The sequence below is a fragment of the Anabrus simplex genome, chromosome 14 (genome assembly GCF_040414725.1).
Source record: "Anabrus simplex isolate iqAnaSimp1 chromosome 14, ASM4041472v1, whole genome shotgun sequence".
Classification (NCBI taxonomy): Eukaryota; Metazoa; Arthropoda; class Insecta; order Orthoptera; family Tettigoniidae; genus Anabrus; species Anabrus simplex.
Window position 1 is genome coordinate 97665321 of NC_090278.1, and position 20659 is coordinate 97685979.

A 20659-nucleotide genomic window follows, 5' to 3' on the forward strand; every position below is an offset into this window, starting at 1 on the left:
TTTGAAAAAAAAATGAAATGAACTAAAATTCCTTTCATCGGAAGAGTAACTTAGGCATAAACAAATATTTCGTATCACTCTGCGAGGTCCACATGGTCTTTACGCAAATATCACTGCTATGAAATATATTTTCCATGAAAATGAGCAAGTAGGTCTACTTACGCGACAGGTATTTCATTAATCTGAACTTGCAATAGGCTCGATTCGCTGTAGATGGGAAGATTCATTGTCTCTTGCATCACCAGAATCCTCTCCTAAATTACTTAAAAGTTCGTCACACTCCACGTCTAACGCCCGTAGGTGGCTGGAATATCTAATTGAAAGATAAAATCACAGTGACGAGTAATATGATCAAGATTATGCAATTAATAAACGTCCGGCACATTTTAGGTTATCTAAAGCTTCTGAACATAACCTGGAATTCCCAACACATATGTAGGCCTAAAATGAATTCTCGATTATAGCTAATATCTTGTATGGCACACGACTGGGTGACTTTTAATGAAGAATAAAGGAATACTGACATTTTTTGAGTGACGTAAAATGTGTAGGCTATAATTGGTTTTTCTTATTCCCTTTGTTAATCTTTTCTGCCATCAAGTTCAATAACAACTCACTCTCTTGGAAAGTCGTATTAGGCTTCTTTCTCAGTTTCTGTTCAATAGCGGACATAATTTATGCAAATTATTTGCAAACCTGGATGGAATCAAAAACTTGTTTACAATTCGATAGTGGCGGCGGCACGTAGTCATTTGTTTTCTGTATGTCAGTATGAAAAAATGCGGTTTAAACTGAGATGGAAACGAAAACTTAGTTTTGGTAAACCGAGATAATAAATTCTGTGGTGAATGCGGAAGTGAGCGTTATCCGAAATAATGACATATCCAGCTCTCACATTACTGCTGCTGTTCTGTGGTAGTCCTTCAACATTTTCAAAGTGTAAATGATTGTTCAACTGAGCAGTTTGTTGCCAAACATTGTAACAGTGGTGTCCAGAGTTTCAAACTTTCAAAGTTGTATGAGTGAAGTGAAGTGTAGACGACCTTTCAATTTTACATCTGATACTGAAATAATTATTCAGCATAACCTAATTAGCAGGAAGTTTATTTGTAGTACAGTGTGGTTATAAAGGGTACTGTATACAGGTATTGCATTGTTGTCTGTCAGATGTTTATTTACCGTCCATCTCTCCAGACTCAGATATTCCTTTCCTGTGTCGAGTTACTCAAAATAATAAAAAATAGCTTTCCATGCATCGTGATTTTATTACGAACAATCCAATTACATGGCAGTATGCTGACAGTTTCTACTTACAGTGAATAAATAACAGTACATTTCTCTCGTTGGCATAAAGGACGCTGTTCATGTTATAAAAATTTGTACTGTCCCTCAAAATTTGCTGCTGTAGACCCAGGCCTAAATGGCCTTTAAGAGTTTGCTGTAACTTTCAAGTAATGAATGAGATTTTTCTTTCCCCAACTCTGTAAACTAGAATGTGTTAACGGGTCATGTTCTTTATTTACTACATGAAAGGAATGTTTATTTGCTGACAACTTTTTAAGGGAATGGCTTTAAAATTGCCAGAGTTATGCATGTTCCCCCTCCTCTCTGCAGTAATTTTGTTGCCCACGAGTACCATTCCCAGAGTCTCAGTTCTAGCAATCTTATCTTTGCAGGGCCGTGTACATGGACGCAGACGTGTACTTACTAGACGACCCCCTGTCTGCCGTGGACACTCATGTCGGCAAGCACCTGTTCGAGGACTGTATTTCAGGTTACCTGCGCTCCAAGACGGTCATCCTCATAACACACCAACTGCAGTACCTCAAGCATGTCGACCAGATCATAATTCTCAACAATGTGAGTAAATATGTCCTCTTGTATCCCAGCACTCTGTTGCTTCATTCTTTGATAAATCTCTTTCTTCAGCCATGGGTTTGTTTTATTTCTTTATGGCAAGTTGTTATTTTAACATTTTGAAGGTAGTCATCGTACTTCTTATAGGTTTTCGTTAGTAGCATGGGACATTTAAAAGATTCTGGGGATTTTCAGAGGAAATTTCACATGTAAAACAGTTATTGAAGGACAATATTGAGTTCTTTTTATTAAATAAAAGCATTTTTATCAAGCAGTTGCTTACTTAAGTTTGAGGGCGTGGGAACTGACCATTGCTTCTGCCACTGTCCCGTGAGCACAGTTCACGACGGTCTGTGACAGAATTCGGACTTAGAAATTTTGAAAATGTTAGTAAGGAATCGATAACTTTAATTATCAGTACTGTGATCTGTGAACCAAGTGAACTTCATAATGTGAGGAATGCAAATTTCAAAACCAGGAGGTAGCTAAGGCTCGAACTTACATTGTTCATCAGCATAGAAAGTATTCAAGACTGTGGAGGTAAAATTTCTAACCTGTAGCCAGACACGTCTTCCCTCAGACGGTAAGCTGAGAGCAAAGGGGAGTTGAAAAGAAAACACCTGGTGGAACTAACATTGAAATAAGCAAAAATGTCATCAAAGGAGAACATAGTATTCTTTCATGTCGCTCAAGACTCCAGAGTGGGAAGAAAACATTCTATCATGCTGGCAGCGATCAGATGGTAAGAAGTTGCCACTGAAGCGGAAAGCTATCCCAACGTAAGATTTCCCGAAATATATGTTCATTGGGGTGCGGAGGATCTAATGATTGATTGGCTTAAGACCGTTTGGGGTCGAGATCACGGTACATTTTAAAATTGCTGTCCATTTCGGTCTAGGGCTCATTCCTTCACCATGTAATCAACAAAGTGATCAGAGTGAACTTTTAGTAATCTATTCTTCAGTCCTTAGACGTCTTGGAAGTAATGGGAAGCATGAATGGTGACATGGTGTCAGTGCTCCATGAGGAATGGCTAGGGTTACACGTCAGGTATGATTAAATCTAGTACGTTGTAGTGAAAAACTGTATCTTACACATGCAAATTAAAAAATGAGTATGCTGATGGCTTCCTATTTCTGACAGAGCAGCACCGCCAGTTTGAATGTGGTACTTTGTTCCAGGGAGCTGTGGAGGCCCGAGGAACTTACAACGAGCTGCACGCATCAGGCTTGGATTTTGCCAAACTGTTGGAGGATCAAAAGGAGGAGGAAGAGGGAGAGAATTCTGAAGATGTGATTCCTCTCTCTACCAACCTCCGACATTCTATTGGGGTAAGTAAACACTTACTTAATGGAAAGGAACAAAGAAGACAGACTCTCGCCTATTAATCCTAGTTCTTCTCACTCCTCGTTTGTCCTGCGTTCCTAACCCCCCCCCCCCCGCTTTTATTCTTCTTTATCTCTGTGCCTGTTCCATCAGTGAGTGTTGATGTCCACCCTCCTGGATGCTGATGAGGGGAGAGCACATCTGTGTGGAGCGAGGAAGGAAGACTATCTCCTCCTGCCTACACGGAATAATAGCCCTCAATCAGATACTGTGTGGTATAAGTATTCTTTTCAGGGTCTGCGGTGTGAAGCTGATGTTTGCAGTAAGTGTTGGTTTATGAAAGGGATGGACATGACTTGTGGTTCAGAACATTCCATACAACCATCAAAAACTGTTACCTACTGGGCGGGATGTGTTGTCTTGTTGAGTGGAATTCTGTGATCGCTTTGTAGATGTCAGTGGGGTCTAGATTTTCTGCACCACACTGTATGTCAGTATTTCATTACCTCCCCTAACCCCCATACACAGTGGCTAAGCGTGCTCATTTGGATGATGAAACTATTCTTCATCTCATTGATTCAGATGACAACTGTTTGGATAGCGAGCATAACACAAGTGAGCATGAAGAAGCGGGAGAGCAAGTGATGCACCTACTTTGCACTGGCATAGCAACGTAATCCTCGTATGTATCGGACAGTAAAATAAATACAGTAATAATAATAATAATAATAATAATAATAATAATAATAATAATAATAATAATAATTGTATGGCCTCAGCTACCGTGTGCAGACATTTCAGTTTGACGCCATCTGGCTGTCTGCTCGTCAATTTTGACGTTCCGTTTTACTCTAGGCCCACTAGATGGCAGACCGAGTAAACCGAAACTCTCTTGGGCGTCTATAGCTGAGATTTAATTAATTTTGTCGGGTAAACACCAAATGTGTCACCAGAGATCTTTTACATGCCTACATTGTCCGACATGGAGTGTCGAATGGACTTTTTTCCGCCCTTCAAAAATTCGACTACCTCTGCCGGGTTTGAACCCGCTATCTTGGGATCGGGAGGCCGACACTCTACCACTGATCCACAGAGACAGTAGAAGTCCGTTACAGCGAGAATTTGTAACGATGAAAAAATGACTCGCTATAGTGGATTGTCGTTATATCAGATTGTTTTGTAAAAGTCGGGAAAACCTCACACACATTACAATCTGTATGCAACGGCAAGCAGTTTGTTTAAAACTTGCGTTTTCACAGATTTCCATACTATGGCTTACTCGTAAGTTATTTTTCTAGTTCCGAGACCACGTGTACATGGCTGTTCAATTTCATTCTGAAGAACTGGATTAATATCACTCCAGTGGATTCTGTTGCAAACTTTTCAGTTTTCTTATTCAAACAGTCACCTAACATAACTTCATATGTATCATGAAAACATATTTCTAGCACCAGTAATAATAACCTTTTCGCTATAAAATACTCGGGAATAGCCTTTCGAAATTTAACCAGATGCGAGAAAATATAGTGGAACCTGGTAGTGCATTCCTCATTAAGACGATTTCTTGCTTAGCATGTCGTAAATTTGAAGTGCCAATTCACGTTGTATTAAATCTATTTAAAATACCTCGTTCATTGCATCACAAAATTTCATTATTACTGCTCAGTACAATTACATTTTTCCCAGCCCTGAGATTGTTCTTTATCATCCCTTGTAAAAGGAACGTGGTTTCCAACACAGAGTAGAGCCCTCGCCACAGGAGGCAGGTCGGGGAAAGTTACACGAAAACGGGAAATGGTCGTGAATTTGGGAACTTTAGAGAGTAAATTATAGCCTCAGGAAAGTTCAGTTTTGCTCTCCGGTTTTCACTGATATTGCTGAATAACCCAGTAAGGGAGTTTGGGTTTGTATTTCGCATTCCATTCAGAAGTTAGAAATGTATTCAGTATTGATTGATGCAGTGATTGCGTGACAGACTACGTAAGGATTAGGAACATAATCGTGTGAAGTGGACTAGCATAGCACATATTTGTCTTGTAGTAGCCCCGTTATAGATACTGAAAAAGTCGTGACCGGGCGAGTTGGTCGTGCGGTTAGGAGCGCGCAGCTGTGAGCTCGTATCTGGGAGATAGTTGGTTCGAACCCCACTGTCGGCAGCCCTGAAGATGGTTTTCCGTGGTTTCCCATTTTCACACCAAGCAAATGCCTTTCCTGTCTCATCGTCGCCATGAGACCTATCTGTGTCTGTGCGGGGGAAAAAAAAAAAAAGTCGCGAAATAGTTTATTAATGAAGACAAACCCACAAAGTGGACAGGCATCCGCATCTTTCAATGGTGGTGCGTCTGTTGAAACTCGAGTCGATCGAAGTGTTGACACGTTCAAGACGACTGTCAAACTCATTTCTTTCTTTTACAATTCGCCGGGTTTAACCTCCAAATAATTCATGGTCGAAGCTTGTGATCTGCGATAATGCACTAATACTTTTGCGGGGCCCCACTGCAAATGTTTATGTACTTGTTGTCAGGTATTTTACAGGCCTTTTAATACTCTCATCGCATCTTTAGAAGCCTATATCTTTCACTGTACCCGCACATACATGGCATAAAATGCACGCATGTCAAATAAAAATCATATCAAGTGTTTATATATTCGTGTTGGATAGTTTTCATTCGTGTAGCCTTTTCAATGTATGTTTTCTCGCTTAACACATTTTTTCTTGTCCCCTGCAGAAACGCCTAACGAGATTTTACTGAATAAACTAACCTCCGAAATCAGCCATCCACTCTGTTCCTTATCTTGAGGTGTATCACATTCTTGCTGAATTTCAGTACATCGTTTTAAAATTAAGCGATCGTTTACTTCAGCCTTTATTTCTAATGAGTTAACTACTGCTATCGGCCATGTTATTTATGCATTTATTACGAAAATGTGTTCCCTTTCATTTCGAATTGTGCTTATAGAATACCAGTCGACTCCGATATCGCCTTTGAGTTCAAATGTCGACGAGAGAACTCACTAGTGTGCATAGCGAAAAATCTATAAGGAAGATGATCGTTCACATTCAATATAATTGTGGAGTGCATAAATATTAATAATGGAAAAAATTACGCACGCTTAATCGCTCTTAATAACGGTTGCATCAGTGATAGGTTTCTCGCTGTAACTGAAGGATAATACACAGTTTAACGAAGGGATTTTCAAGGGAGAGAAAAAGGCTGTCGTTATAACGGAGTTCTCGCTATATCAGAATTTTACTCTATTGATATAAACGATTCCAACAAAGCAAGTCCGTTGTTTTATTTTAACCACTTTGTAGAGGAGGATATTGTCAAGCTAATATGGAGCAGACAAATAAATATGCAGAACATTTTTCCGAAGTTCATACGGTACTGAAACTTCGGCTGCGATCTTGGGATTGTACTCCAACTACCACACAGAGATACTTATTACTTTCCCTTCTCATTCTTCCAGGAATAATAAAGCAGCTTACTTATGAACTGTGCTTTACTCGCAGGGATTCCATTTCAACAAAATGACGAGCGAGAGAGGGTTTTCATAATTGTCATTTTGTTGACAATAAGACTTACAATGTCAACGTGAGAGGGAAGTTGTTCAAAAACTTGCCTGTTTTGAATCAATCTGTAAGAAGTGCCAAGAATTGTTTACACCACAGGAAAACATTTGTGTGCATGAATTGCCGGTGCTGTGAAAAGGAAGGCTGCAGTGAAAGCAATTCATAGGGCACATTTACTGGGGAGGACACAGACTTCCCAATAGTCTTGTATCAAGAAACTGTCACATGAACTACTGAACACATGATGATGATGCTTATTGTTTAAAGGGGCCTAACATCTAGGTCATCAGAACCTAATGGTACAAAATGAGACGAAATGGAATGACAAATTAAAAGTCCAAAATCATCCACTGACCAGAATTCAAAACGTGTGGACGAAGAATGAATGGAAGGATATGAATTAAAACAATCACTGGATCCGACCCGCAATGTCTCGCATTCACAGAAACTGACGTGAAATAATAGGTGTGCATCATCTGCATCCCGCACCCACAGGGGGTCTGCTGAACACAGGATTCTCATTGTATCTAGATAACTGGACAATGATATGGTAGGAATGATGTGTATAAATAGAGATGTTCTAAAGAATAAATGCTTGAAGAAAGATGAGCACATTGCCAGATATAAGGAGAAGATGACAAAGCTGCACTGGAAAAATAAGAAGGAAGTTACTATGATTAGTACAATTCATGACAATACCTTCATAGATGTAGAGAGAGGAGCTAAGGTGAACGAGAACCCAAGCTAGCATTCGACTATAATAAGAGTCGAAGATAGTGATGTTTGATAAAGTATTGTGGTAAGGGGCTTAAATTAAATCAATCATTACAAACAGGACAGAGAAATATTAAAATGTGTATTACATTTTATGTGTGTATATTTAGTTATAAAAATGTTCAAATTATTGTTTATTCTGTTTACCAATTATTTTAATTTTTGAAATTGAAAGCCAATTACAAATTGAACCATTTTTATCAAGACATTGATAGAGACGTTTTAATGTGAGCTATTATGTGCATATTTAAAGTAATATAACATATTAAATTCATGATTGACTATAATGCTTTTATTTCAATTTGTGTTAATTTCAGTTTATTCACACAGCTGACACTCCCACGGTATATCTCCCTCACTGCTTCTTGACACTGTAAGCTACCAGTAATCGGGAGACAGTGAGTTCAAACCCCACTGTCGGCAGCCCTGAAGATGGTTTTCCGTGGTTTCCCATTTTCACACCAGGCAAATGCTGGGGCTGTACCTTAATGAAGGCCACGGCCGCTTCGTTCCCACTCCTAGCCCCTTCCTGTCCCATCGTCGTCATACGACCTCATAGCTCATTACCCACGTTTCTGCTGCATACATCACAGTAGGTACATAGAACGTCCTGTACATCTCTCTTTTGCTTCTCTGAGCGACATCCTTGCTCCAAACCAGGCTTCTTGCACTTTTCAGGAATGCTCCTGCTTGTCTTCCACGCTCAATTATTTCCTGATCATTTCTTGTATTTTCATCCACAATACTTCTCAGGTACTTGAAACGCTCTACCTACCTAAGCTGCTCCCCTCTCGAAGGCCTTACTTTCTTTTTAGTTGTGATCACTATCACGCTCTTTTTGGCATTAAATTTCATTTCATATTGTTCCACCTCATCTTCCCTAGCATCTAATTATTCCTGGATATCGTCTTCATTTTTCGTTCTCCACCTTTCCTTGTCACTTTCGTCATTAGCTTGTCCATTACCACACTGAAGAGCATTTCCCTGTCTTGTCTGTTCTCTCTCCTCGCACTTTCACACAGCTGACACTCCCATGGTACATCTCCCTCACTGCTTAAGCTGGAAGTGTGTGTTTAGAGCTGTTGCCCAGGTGGCATATCAATTGTTTACATAGTTTAGATTTCTAAAAATTTGGAACATTTCCCTTGATAAATTATAACAATCCTTAATTATTCTTCTTCATATAAATGAATATTTGACCAAATTTTTTCTGAAGTTCAATGAAACCTCCTTACTGCGTTCCGCTTTAACACGTTTTCCTGCTTAGCATGTAAACTCGAAGTTCCGATTCTCATCGTATTAAGGCGACACTCCGGAGATAACAATATATATTTTTATCTAATGCATGGATTTTCATGAAACTTTGTGGGAATGTCACCTACATAAAAATAGAGAGATTGCGAACATTTCTTTCATATACAGTTAATAATTTTTCCGAAATAAATTTTCATTTTAGAAACTTTTAATTCCATTTTTTTCATGAATATTAGCTAACAAGTTAATGTAAATTCGTAATTAGGTAGATAATACTTCTTTTAAAAGCACTATGTATCAATTTTTCTGTACATAATTTATGTAAGGAGATATATCACACTAAAGTTTGTGTAATTATTATGTTCTAAAATTTCAGAAAATGTGGAGTTTACGGACAGAATGATCTAGGTAGGTTGTAATGAAATGATGTAGCATTGAAACTACGTCATCTGCTCCCTTTTTTCCCACTGTCTGATCGTAAGTGTAAAACACCGACATACTAGTTGCTAAAACATGTATATTGAACACATAAAATTAAAGTTGTCTACGATAATACGCCTCACTGGTCGATATGTTTGGTAACAGGAGATTTCTACCAAAATCTATAGCTATCGCCTTGTATGTGTCATCTTTTCTAGCTTCTCTTCTTGCATTTCTTTTCCTTTTGTAGAACCAGTCGGCTCTAACTTTGTGCAGTTTCATTTTGTTATGCAGTTTCTTCAAATCATCTTTATTTCCTCCAGATTAGATGATGTTTCTTTTGCCTTTTCAAAGTTACTAGCTGATGCTTTCTGTTCATCGCATGTGCTGCATGTGTCGGTTCAGGGACGCCCGAAAAAGACCCCTTCAGAGAACTGAGAAATGTAGTCATTGCTTCATATGTTTCCTTAGGAAGTTAACTTTTGCCTCTTTTCTCATGTTTTCCCCTTTGGCAATTGGGGAGTATCCTGCTGTAGCCAGGGACGATTTAATTGTGTGTAAATGGTGGGCATTTACACCAAAAGAGGATAAGATTGCTTTAAAACAAACATTAATTTCAGCGAGTGTCCCTTCATGCATGACACAAACTTTATTCACATAACAAAAATCATACAGACGGGCCGCTTATGCTGGCTGCCGTGGTCGGCTTCGGTTAACAGGAGTTACGGTAATTAATCCCGCCAAGTATGGGTTCTGGTTATGTCTATCACCTAACTTAGTAAAATCCTGTATTCACTTATTCCGTTACTTTGCAGTGACCCGCTTAAAACATTTTAATGGTTTGCATTCACAGTTTTTACCAGATTCATACATAGTATCTCGTAACGTCTTCATAACACTTTTCACACTAGTAAATTTACGTTTCTTCTTTGTAGAATTCCCCATACTCACTACTTGGGTCTCCTCATCACTTGAATTGTAGACATCACTATTTATTTTACCACACATGTTTCGGGAAGGAATGGATGACTTTTCTCTCATTATAAGGTGTATTGACAAGGCGGACTCAACTAAAACTACTTTAAATAGTTCTGTAATAGATTCAGACAAGTCAATACGGATCAAACAACCATATTAACCTATTATCGTTAAGTTTATCAACAGTGGGACTAATAACTCATTTTTTGAATTTTTCAACAATGTTCGTTTTTTCTGTGTACCCTTTATATACCATACAAATTTTGTTACCTTTGGCAGAATATTATGGGAGAAAATGGGATTTAAATGTTAAAAATTACAATTGGCAAACAAAGCATTATTACATGATAAATTGTTTGAATTCAACAGAATAACTTTATGACAAGAAAAAAGAAACTCAGTCCTTTCAATTTCAGTCATTAAAAAATTTCACCAAAATGACAAAAATATAGATTTTTATCTTCGGAGTGTCACCTAAGTCTATATAATAATACCTCACCTATCACGCCATGAATTTTTGTTATTACCGCTGAGTACGATCACATTTTCTCTGAAAATGTTGTCATCCCTTGTGAAAGGAACATGATGTCCAACTTAGGTAAGAAAGGGCCGTCGCTACAGTTGCATAAAAAGGGGAAAAGGCCTTGAATTTCTGAACTTCACAGGATAAGATGCACCTTCAGGAAGCAAGCCATTAGCTCACGAATGTTTAGTTTGGCTTTCCGGTTAGCAACGAGATTGCTGAACACCACAGCGAGCCTGTCTATGCCTGTATTTCGCATTTCGTTCAGAAATTAAAAATTGATTTTGTGTTGAGTGGTATGGTGAAGTGTAGCGTATATTTGTCGCCTGATAGCCTACATCTGGATTAAGAACATAATTGTCTGAAGTTGACTAACGTGGTGTATACAGTATATGTTCTGTGACAGCCTAGTTATGGATTCAGAAAAAGTCATGAAATTCCTTATTAATGAAGACAAAATTAAAATTTATCCGAAAGCGGACTAGCTCCCGCAACTTAAAGCGTGCAGAGATAGCGTGAAACTCGCACCTTCAAATTTCGACTCGATCATTCGAGTTGGTCAAATCAATGTTTCAAAATGGTGGCCAAAGTCACAGGTCACACATGGTCGAGTGAAACCTCAAAGTTATTGTCAAAGAGTGTGACCAGAAAATAATGTTTAATAACCCACTGGTTTCAAATATAAGGCGTCTACTACCATTTGTTTAAGAAAGAGAGTGATCTGCAATAATACTTGATATTTTCATGTCCCCCCCCCCCCCCCCAAGGAAATGTTCTCAAATTATTGTTGTATTATGTTCTTTACACCTTTCAGTGCACTGTTATTTTATAATCCCCAGCAGAAGAGGATTTTCACATTTGTTCTCTTGTGTTTTTCTCACCTTTTAATATTATCTTCTCATATTTAGAAATGGTAGATTTAGTTCTGACTGCACGTACGGATATATGATGTAAAATGCCGTCATGTCGGAAATAATCGTATCTAGTGTTTCCGTATCCATGTTGGATAGCTTTTATTCATGTATTCATTAGTACATTTTCTCACTTAACACGTTTGTATGCCTTGTCCCCTGCAGAAACATCTTAACGAGGTTTTACTGTATTTATTATTGGTGTCATCACCTTCTTGACGAAAGAGGTGCGGCCTGTGATTGTGAGACTGTGTTGTTTAGAGCGTGAACTCGGAATCGGAGCGTTTGGACAGACCGGAGGAGGTGGCAGAGTTCCGCACCACCGGCCATGTTTCTTCCACCGTCTACACACAGTACTTTGCTGCTGGAGGCAACTGCTGCATGGTTCTCTTCATGTTCTTCATGTGTGTCCTGGCCCAGGGCACAGCCAGTGGAGCAGACTACTGGATCATGTACTGGTAAGATTATCTCTTTGCATACCCAGAGAGTACATTAAGTTGTGTAAAATGTAATTTGCAATCTTATCTTTCATGTACGTTTATGCTCAGAATAATATCAAAGATATTCATGGTTAATACATTTTACACAAACTTTCAAATACAGTAGAACCCCTTTTTAACGAATTTAAGGGGATTTGATATTTTTTTCTTAAAATGGGGTTTAGAAATAGGCTATACATCACAAGAAATAATAATACACAATATGTCTGTAACTAATATAATGTTAAGATATAATAAATGAACATATTAATACTAAAAACTCAAATTAATACAAGAATAACAGAAAATATTTAGAAAACAGCAGATGGAACAAATTCCTTAGTGGACCATCTACCTGAAAATGATAAATAACCTCTTCTCAACTTTTGACCCTACATCTAGTATTATAAATTTGTCTCTGACAATAAATTGATAATTTAAATCAACCAAGGTTTGAATAATTAATCATTTAGGTAAGAATCCTAGGAAGGGAGGTAAACCTCCAAGGGATAGTAGGAGGAGGAATAAACAAGCTTTTGTAATTTGGTTATTGTTAAGAAGTTTTGATTAATATGGTAAATGCGATGAACATTAAACATTAAAATAATGGATAAGGTAAGAGGAAGTTGCAGCAAGGAAAAGAGAAATAGGTATTACCGACTTGCAGTTTTAAATTGAAGGAACAGAGACTTAACATGATTTTAAAGATATTTGTGAAAAATAGACCATGAGAACCATGAGAATAAGCATATTAACCTTCACTTTCTGAAATAGTCCAGTACAGTAGTTTGCTTCCTCTGTCTCACAGAAAGAGGTTTTCATGAACATTGAAGGAGGAGAAGTACCAGCGGATAGTATCCAGTCCCCTCTTCTTCTTCTTCCTCTTAAGTAGTTTGTCTTTTTGCATCATCACAAAGGTCTCCAACATCTATCTGTGAGTGTTGAGGTCAAGATATCATCATCACAAGTAACAAATTCTTGGAATGTTGTGGCACTCGAGTCCTTTGATACAACTCCCCAATCTTCCCCAATGTCATCAGTAGTGTCTTCTTTATTAAAACTTCTGAAATGGCACCAAAACCTGCATGTCCAATGCAGTTTTAAATAGTGTCCGTAATGACTAGTTGCCATGCTACTACAAACATCTGCATGGCTTGGAATATATTCAATTTCATTTCCTCATTTCTTTCGAGGAAAGAAATAGCTCTTGAACCAGGGCCTTCCTGTACTTCCCTTTCACAGAACGAACAATGCCAGGGTCCAAAGGCTGCAGGTGACTGGTGCAGTTAGGAGGAAAGAAAACCACTTTGATATTGTACATGAAGGATGAGCTGGACATCTATCTTATCATCCTTCCTGCCAATCCAATCTTTGCATCCAAGCTTCGTAAAAATTTTAGAAATATCTCCGATGCCATCCATGCACTTTTGTTAAATTCATATTTACATGGGAGTGTATGGGTGTTCTTGAAGCATCTTGTATTCTTAAATTTTCCAATTATTAGTATGGGTAATTTTTCACTCCCATCACATAACAACACTGTCAGTCTTTCTTTACGTTTTTGCCTCCGTGGACGAACAGGAGCAAATTGTAAAACACTCCTTAGCATCATAACCTTCAAAAAGTCGAGCCAGTACGCAGCTGTATCTGCACTCTCACCGCACGATCAAACCAGCCATTAGAAGCTTGGAAATCGACCAAACCCAGTTTAAGTGCAGCGTCTCGAGCTTTTTGTTTGAGTATGTTCCCATCAGTTGGAACGTTCTCAGTCCTACCATTTCATTTCATTAAAATGTTTTCAGGTTCTCATACAGCGAACTAATATTCTTCCTTATTTTTGCCCCGGAACCGTACTTCACTTCCCAGGTCAGAATTGCTTCCTTCCCCCATTTCATGATGCCAAACAGCATGGAGGGTGCCAAGATTTTTTTTTCTCCATCTGTAACAAAGGTACTTGGCTATCCCTTTCAACGTCGGTAATGATGTTGAATAGTCAGCTTCTTACGTTTAGCAGCCACAATGAACGCAGTCCGCCGGAACACTCCGTGCGACTCTCGTCGCAGACACAAATGTAACTCATAGCACAACTTGCAACACAGAAACAAAAACATAGAATGAAGTTGGAGATATGCTCCCTGCACATGATTCCTGAGCAGCGATTGGTGCCGCGAGATAGAAATGCCTAGCCAGTGTAACAGCGCAGCGCCTATAGGTTAAGGCAGCTCACCTCACTGGAGACATAACCACTGAACTATTGTTAGTGAAGATTCTCCTTTTTCAGATAATGACTGAACATAGGATATTTAATTTCATTATGGGGTTATTTATACAATTTTAAATTTTTGTTATTATTATTATTATTATTATTATTATTATTATTGATTGCCATTATTATGGATGCTGTCCAGCTCCATGGCTAAATGGTTAGCATGCTCGCCTTTGGTCACAGGGGTCCCGGGTTCGATTCCAGGCAGGGTCGCGAATGTCTGGCCCCACAGTGTAGGGGGCGACGCGACCGCCTGTCACCTGGCGGCCCCGGGTTAGATTCCCGGCCAGGTCAGGGGATTTTAATTGTAATGATTAATATCCCTGGCCTGGGAACTGGATGTTTGTGTCGTCCTCAATGTTCCTTTCCTCACATACAACATTCAACACTACCACCATTCCAATTACACGCAGGTTCATAAGCTATGGTGCCAGTAGGGGCAAAAGATCCACATGGGTTGACGCCCCGAACAAAAAGCATTTTTTAAAAAAAAAAGAAGAAGAAGAAGGGGGTTAATTTTGCTGGCATGGGGGCTGGGTGTATGTGTCTTCATCATCATTTCATCCTCATCACGACGCACAGGTCGCCTACAGGCGTCGGATCAAAAGACCTGCACATGGCGAGCCGAACTTGTCCTCGGACACTCCCGGCACTAAAAGTCATACGCCATTTCATTTTATTGTGGATGCTGTAAAATATGATGCTAGAAATGTTGCAGGCTTGATGTACATTATGAAATTAATCATTCTTATAGATATTTTAAGGTTAACTAGCTAACCATTCCGACTAAAATGGTCCTAACTCCCGAACCATTCATGCAGATTTATGTATTTTAAAGATTATTTTAATCCTTAATGAGTCCTAGATGTAAATTTTGGGAAAAAATCTCTACTTATTTTTTTATTTATTTATTTATTTGAATAGTTTTTTTTTTCTTACCACCAACTATGAACTAAAATTGCTCTAAAGGTCAAATTCGGAGATAAGTATTTGCCTTAACAGACTTTGGAGCTTGAAGAGCTCTACAATTCGTATGCTTACACTTGAGGTCTATCAACGACATTTCAGGCAGGGTAAACCATGGAAGGCACGACTTTCTACTTATTCCTTAATTTTTTCTGGAATACATTTCCATTTTGTTCAATACCCATAGCATTTTCAGTTTCTAATTGGTTTTAATCCTCTGAAATGTATCTTTCACTGTACATCACATGAAGTGTGGAAGAGACCTTCCACCTAAACATTTATATTTTGTGAAGTTACTTGTGTCTCGCGGCATGTTCGCGTACGCCAGTCATGCCTCTAGGCCGTACTAAAAGCAAGAATTCGTGCTACATGGATGAAGTGGCAAATGACAACAGGCATCACCTGTGATAGTGGCTTGAAAGATTCTCAAAGATTGTATCATCGGAAACTGCACTTCACTCCCATACAGCCGTCATTCCAGTACTACCCACAGTTCAATGGACATAACTCACCAACAGCATCTAGCATGAGAGTGACTGCTGCTTGTCGGTAACAGTGATTTCCAGAGGCCCCGCCAATTTATCACGGTTCCGCACATCGCTAAAGGAGCACTTTCATTTAAAACGTTAACTTCAGACTGAGATTACATGAAAACGGAAGTTAACCCTTTTAGTGGAGGATTCTGGCAGACCTCCTGTGCCAGAAAGGTCAGGTTTTTTCGGAGGAAATAATTTACTGTATTTACTTGCATCTTAGACCCCTTTTTCTTCCACTTTTACAGCCAAAAGAAGTAAGGGCAGGTCCAATATGCGATAACCTCAATTTTATGCAGTGAATGCATGGGTTCTAGGGTATAATGAACTATATCATGGCAGTGAGTTAAATGGCAATAATGGTGGTTGTTTTTATAAGGTACAAAATCATATGTTCAGTCAGCCCATATTTATCAGGAAGATAAGATGTCAAAGGCTTTTGATTGCATGTCGCATGACCTTATCTGGTTAGCACTGTGATAACACAGTGTCCTAGAGGACCTTTCTGCATGAGGAGCGGCCAATAATTTCAGGGTCATAGTTGGAGTTCATCAAGGTTCAGCCCTGTCATTAGTGTTGTTTATTCTTGTGGTGATGGACAGTCTTACAGCAGACTTGCACCATCCTTTACCTCTGACGATTCTCTGTGCTGACAATGATATGTTAGCTGCTGAAAACAAGCTGAATCTCCAAGTCCATATCCAGGAATGAACTGAGGCTTAACAAAGAGAAAACAATCCAGGTTGATAGCGAGGATCTGTCATGGATCAAAATATTTATGTATTTGGGATGTTGGCTGACTTACCAAAGAACTAAAAGCAAGAATTTGTGCTACATGGATGAAGTGGCAAATGACAACAGGCATCACCTGTGACTGTGGCTTGAAGAATTCTCAAAGATTTAGGTTTCTTATACAGAATTACCTTAATGGCCTTAAAAGGCTCAATATCTATTTTGAGGAACCATGTTTATGGACATGACCTTTTTTTAAAAAAAAAAAAGTTTTATTATACTTTGTCTCGTGCCAAAGTTGTTTTTAAATGAATAAGTATTAATAAGGACTATAAATATATTTAAAATTACTCAAGCCCATACCAAGCTGCTATGGGCTTTACGTCGCACCGACACAGATAGGTCTTATGGCGACGATGGGATAGGAAAGGCCTAGGAGTTGGAAGGAAGCGGTCGTGGCCTTAATTAAGGTACAACCCCAGCATTTGCCTGGTGTGAAAATGGGAAACCACGGAAAACCATTTTCAGGGCTGCCGATAGTGGGATCCGAACTATACCAAGCTGGGACAGGTTGCTAGTATTAAATAGAAGTTTATTTGATGATAAATATTTATTAGGTATTATGAGTATTTAATTTTCACACCTGTGTTATACTCAAAATAAACTTTCCGTATTATATCAGGGGGTTGTGAGTGTCCGGTTGGCAATTTTTGTTCTATACCAGCATTACTTCAATGTGTTCTACATGACCTAATAATTGCTAGTTGCTTTACGTCGCACTGACACAGATAGGTTTTATGGCGACGATGGAACAGGAGAGGGCTAGGAGTGGGAATGAAGCGGCTGTGGCGTTAATTAAGGTACAGCCCCAGCATTTGCCTGGTGTGAAAATGGGAAACCACGGAAAACCATTTTCAGGGCTGCCGACAGTGGGGTTCGAACCCACTATCTCCCGAATAATGGATACTGGCTGCACTTAAGCGACTGCAGCTATCGAGCTCGGTACCTAATAATTGCAAGTTTATTTAAGTATGTTGGTGATATTATGACTTGGGTATTTATACACGTTGTTTTCAAAGTTCAATTAATTTTAATTCATTTTTATATTTAAAATTAAATTTTAATCAAAAATTATAACACGGAAATAAATCACACATGTTATTGATAACCTGTTTCCTCTGTATTCATAGCTTTACTACATCAGGTGTAACTTGGATGTTTCAGGACAAAGATAGAGGAAGAGCGCACACTTTCAAGCCTTCGGGATGTAAACGGGACGGAGGAGATCTCCTCAAACAGTACTACTATCTCAGAAATCTCAAACAGTACTACTATCTCAAACAGTACCGTTATCTCAGGAAGTGAACTGTTGAGCACGGAGACTTGTATCTATATCTATAGTGCTATCATAGCGGCTGTTGTGGTGGTAGCACTGTGCAGGTCATTCCTCTTCTTCACCGTGTGCATGCGAGCATCTCGACGACTGCACGACAGGATGTTCAACTGTGTCACTCATGCCTGCATGAGGTTCTTCAATACCAACACGTCAGGTAAAAGTTCCTCGCTACAATAGAATGTAAGATATATTAAATATGGTATTGACCAAGATAAGTGCATGATGTAAATCTAAGAGCAAAATTGTTATTTTAATATCAAATATTGTGAGCTTTCTTCAGCCCTATCATGTGATTAAAAGACGAATTAAAATCTCTCCTTACAAGTTATGAGCCAGTTATAATCATCATGATCATCTAACGGCAGGCACCGAACAATGGTACTGTTGCATGTAATGAACTTCATTTTTAACATCCATATTGATGTAATACTCAAGTCAAACTGAGAAGAGTCAGTACTAAAATATTGCATTATCTTTTTAACGCGGCAATGGTCGCACCTTGTGGTTGTTGTAGGTCACTATGACCCACAAATTATTATTTGATTTGTATAACATGTTATATTTTAAACTCTTCTAGAATATCAGTTAACAGTGTTCTTGTCATATGAAAATGCCGTTACCTTTAGTTTAATCTTTATACTACAGTTACAAATTTATTATTGAAAAATATTACAAAAATACAAGTGTTTCAAACATTCACCATATTTTCTCAGAAGTTGAGGCACAAAAATATTACACTGGAAAGTTCTCTAAGATAATGTAACCAATACTTGAGTTTATTTGCAAATGAACATCATACTAAAATTTTCAATGATTTTCACTTTTGCTATACAAGAGAGAAAATGAACATCAGAATCAAGTCATGGATGTGACAGACAAGTTTATACTAATCCAGATTCCTGTAGCATTAAAGCACTAGTTTAGGCACTCTCCAGGCAGTCTAGGAAGGTTACATACTTTGCAGATCGCACAGGTTTGGTAATATTTGTTCCCATTTCTGGGGCATAGTGCACATCTCTTATATTTATCTGTTTGAGCTTCTTCACGGATCGGACGTCCATCATCTCAGATCTTAGCTTTCAGGCTGCAAACGAGACCTCGTATAAGGAAGGGCCAGTTACGTAGCAAGTTATTTTAGGAACTGCCTCCTTATGAGCTGCTTGTATTTGTTATTTCAAGCCATTGACAACTAACACATTTATAGTTGTAATCTGCAGGCCTTCAGGCTGAGCAGCGGTTGCTTAGTAGGCCATGTCCTTTCAAGGAGTGTAGTGCCAAAGGGTTAGGTTAGTTAAATCTCTTGTTATAAGCTAATTAATCTCAATCCAAATAAGAACAAATAGATTAGCTAAAGCACAAAAATTAACATGGGATATCTACAAAAAGAAATGTCTATCAATAAATACAAAAATAAAACACTACAACACAGTTATAAAACCGGAAGCTACATATGCAGCAGAAACAATCTTTTACCTGAATAAACAATCGAAGACTGACAGACTTCAGAAAATTGAAAGGAGGATTGGAAGAACCTACATCAACAAAAAATACCAGAAAGACAGACAGTGGCGGTTAATAACTAACAAAGTCGTGTACAAAGAGCTAGAACCCATTCCAGATGCTATGCGTAAGAGGAGACTGGGATTCTTTGGACATATCATGAGGATGCAGGTTTCGAGACTTCTGAAACAACTAGTACAACACAATCTCGTCTCAAAAAATACCACAACAAGATGTAAATGGATCTGAGAAGTAAGAGAGGATCTGAAGGAAATAGACCTTACAACAGAAGACACCACAAATAAAATAAAATTGAATACAAAAGTCAAGAATACAAACCTCCGCTTTACCCTTACACAAAACAAACCAACAACATGCACATTTTCAACTGAGGAAAGGGCACGAAGATCGGAGCGTCTGAAGTACTGGGAGGACCGCAAAGCCCAAACAATCCCTTCAAAGAGACCTGAACGACGGACTGACTAAAGTGATCCTATGTGGTCATAGAAGAAGAAGAAGAAGAAGAAGAAGCTGATTAATTTGTACTTGATGTTGAGAGGTGATAATTGTTGTAAATGTTTTATTGCAGTATCAATGTTAAAATTAGCAGGTAAAGCTTGAATATTTTCTGAAATATTTGTTGAGGAGTCTAGAAAAAGAAGTTCTAGTATTTTGTTGCAGGAAGTATGGAAATTATTAGTTACTTAAAAAGATTAGAAAAAGAGTTGAGTACTCGTTTCCCTGCTGGTCCCTTTAGAATGTTGCTCACAACTACACTTGTGTTGCCAGCAACTGACTGTCGGGCAGCTGTTCGGGAGGAGACATGGTACGGGCAGGAGAAATAAGGCTATGGTAAGGGCAGTGGCTTGCGGCGAACACATTCGTTACCCCAGCTGCAAAAATGTTTTTTAAAATAAGCAATCATAGCCCCACTACACTCTCTAAAGTCAACATTACCATTTTATAAGGCTCCATTTTTCGTGGAAAGGTCTACCTGAGAAACGTCTTTCAAGAATATTTTCAACCACACACACTCACATATTTCCAAATTGATATTCACAGCAGTGATGACACCATCATAAATTAATCTAGAGCAGATTTTAAACAATGTACTTACATTTTCACCCAGTGACGCTTCATGATAGTACAGTCATGGTTTTCACAAAAATA

General features: G+C 38.6%; 1 protein-coding gene and 1 long non-coding RNA gene across 2 annotated transcripts in view; one reads left to right on the forward strand and one right to left on the reverse strand.

The window, feature by feature from the left end:
• The window catches only part of LOC136885487 (probable multidrug resistance-associated protein lethal(2)03659), a 251334-nt gene that overhangs the window by 159942 nt on the left and 70733 nt on the right, over nucleotides 1–20659 (forward strand). The window contains exons 11-14 of the mRNA XM_067158066.2: nucleotides 1677–1860; nucleotides 3039–3188; nucleotides 11879–12075; nucleotides 17818–18143. Coding sequence (XP_067014167.2) covers nucleotides 1677–1860; nucleotides 3039–3188; nucleotides 11879–12075; nucleotides 17818–18143 — 857 coding nt within the window. The remainder of the gene's footprint in view (nucleotides 1–1676; nucleotides 1861–3038; nucleotides 3189–11878; nucleotides 12076–17817; nucleotides 18144–20659) is intronic.
• The window catches only part of LOC136885488 (uncharacterized), a 154273-nt gene that overhangs the window by 7369 nt on the left and 126245 nt on the right, over nucleotides 1–20659 (reverse strand). The window lies entirely within an intron of this gene.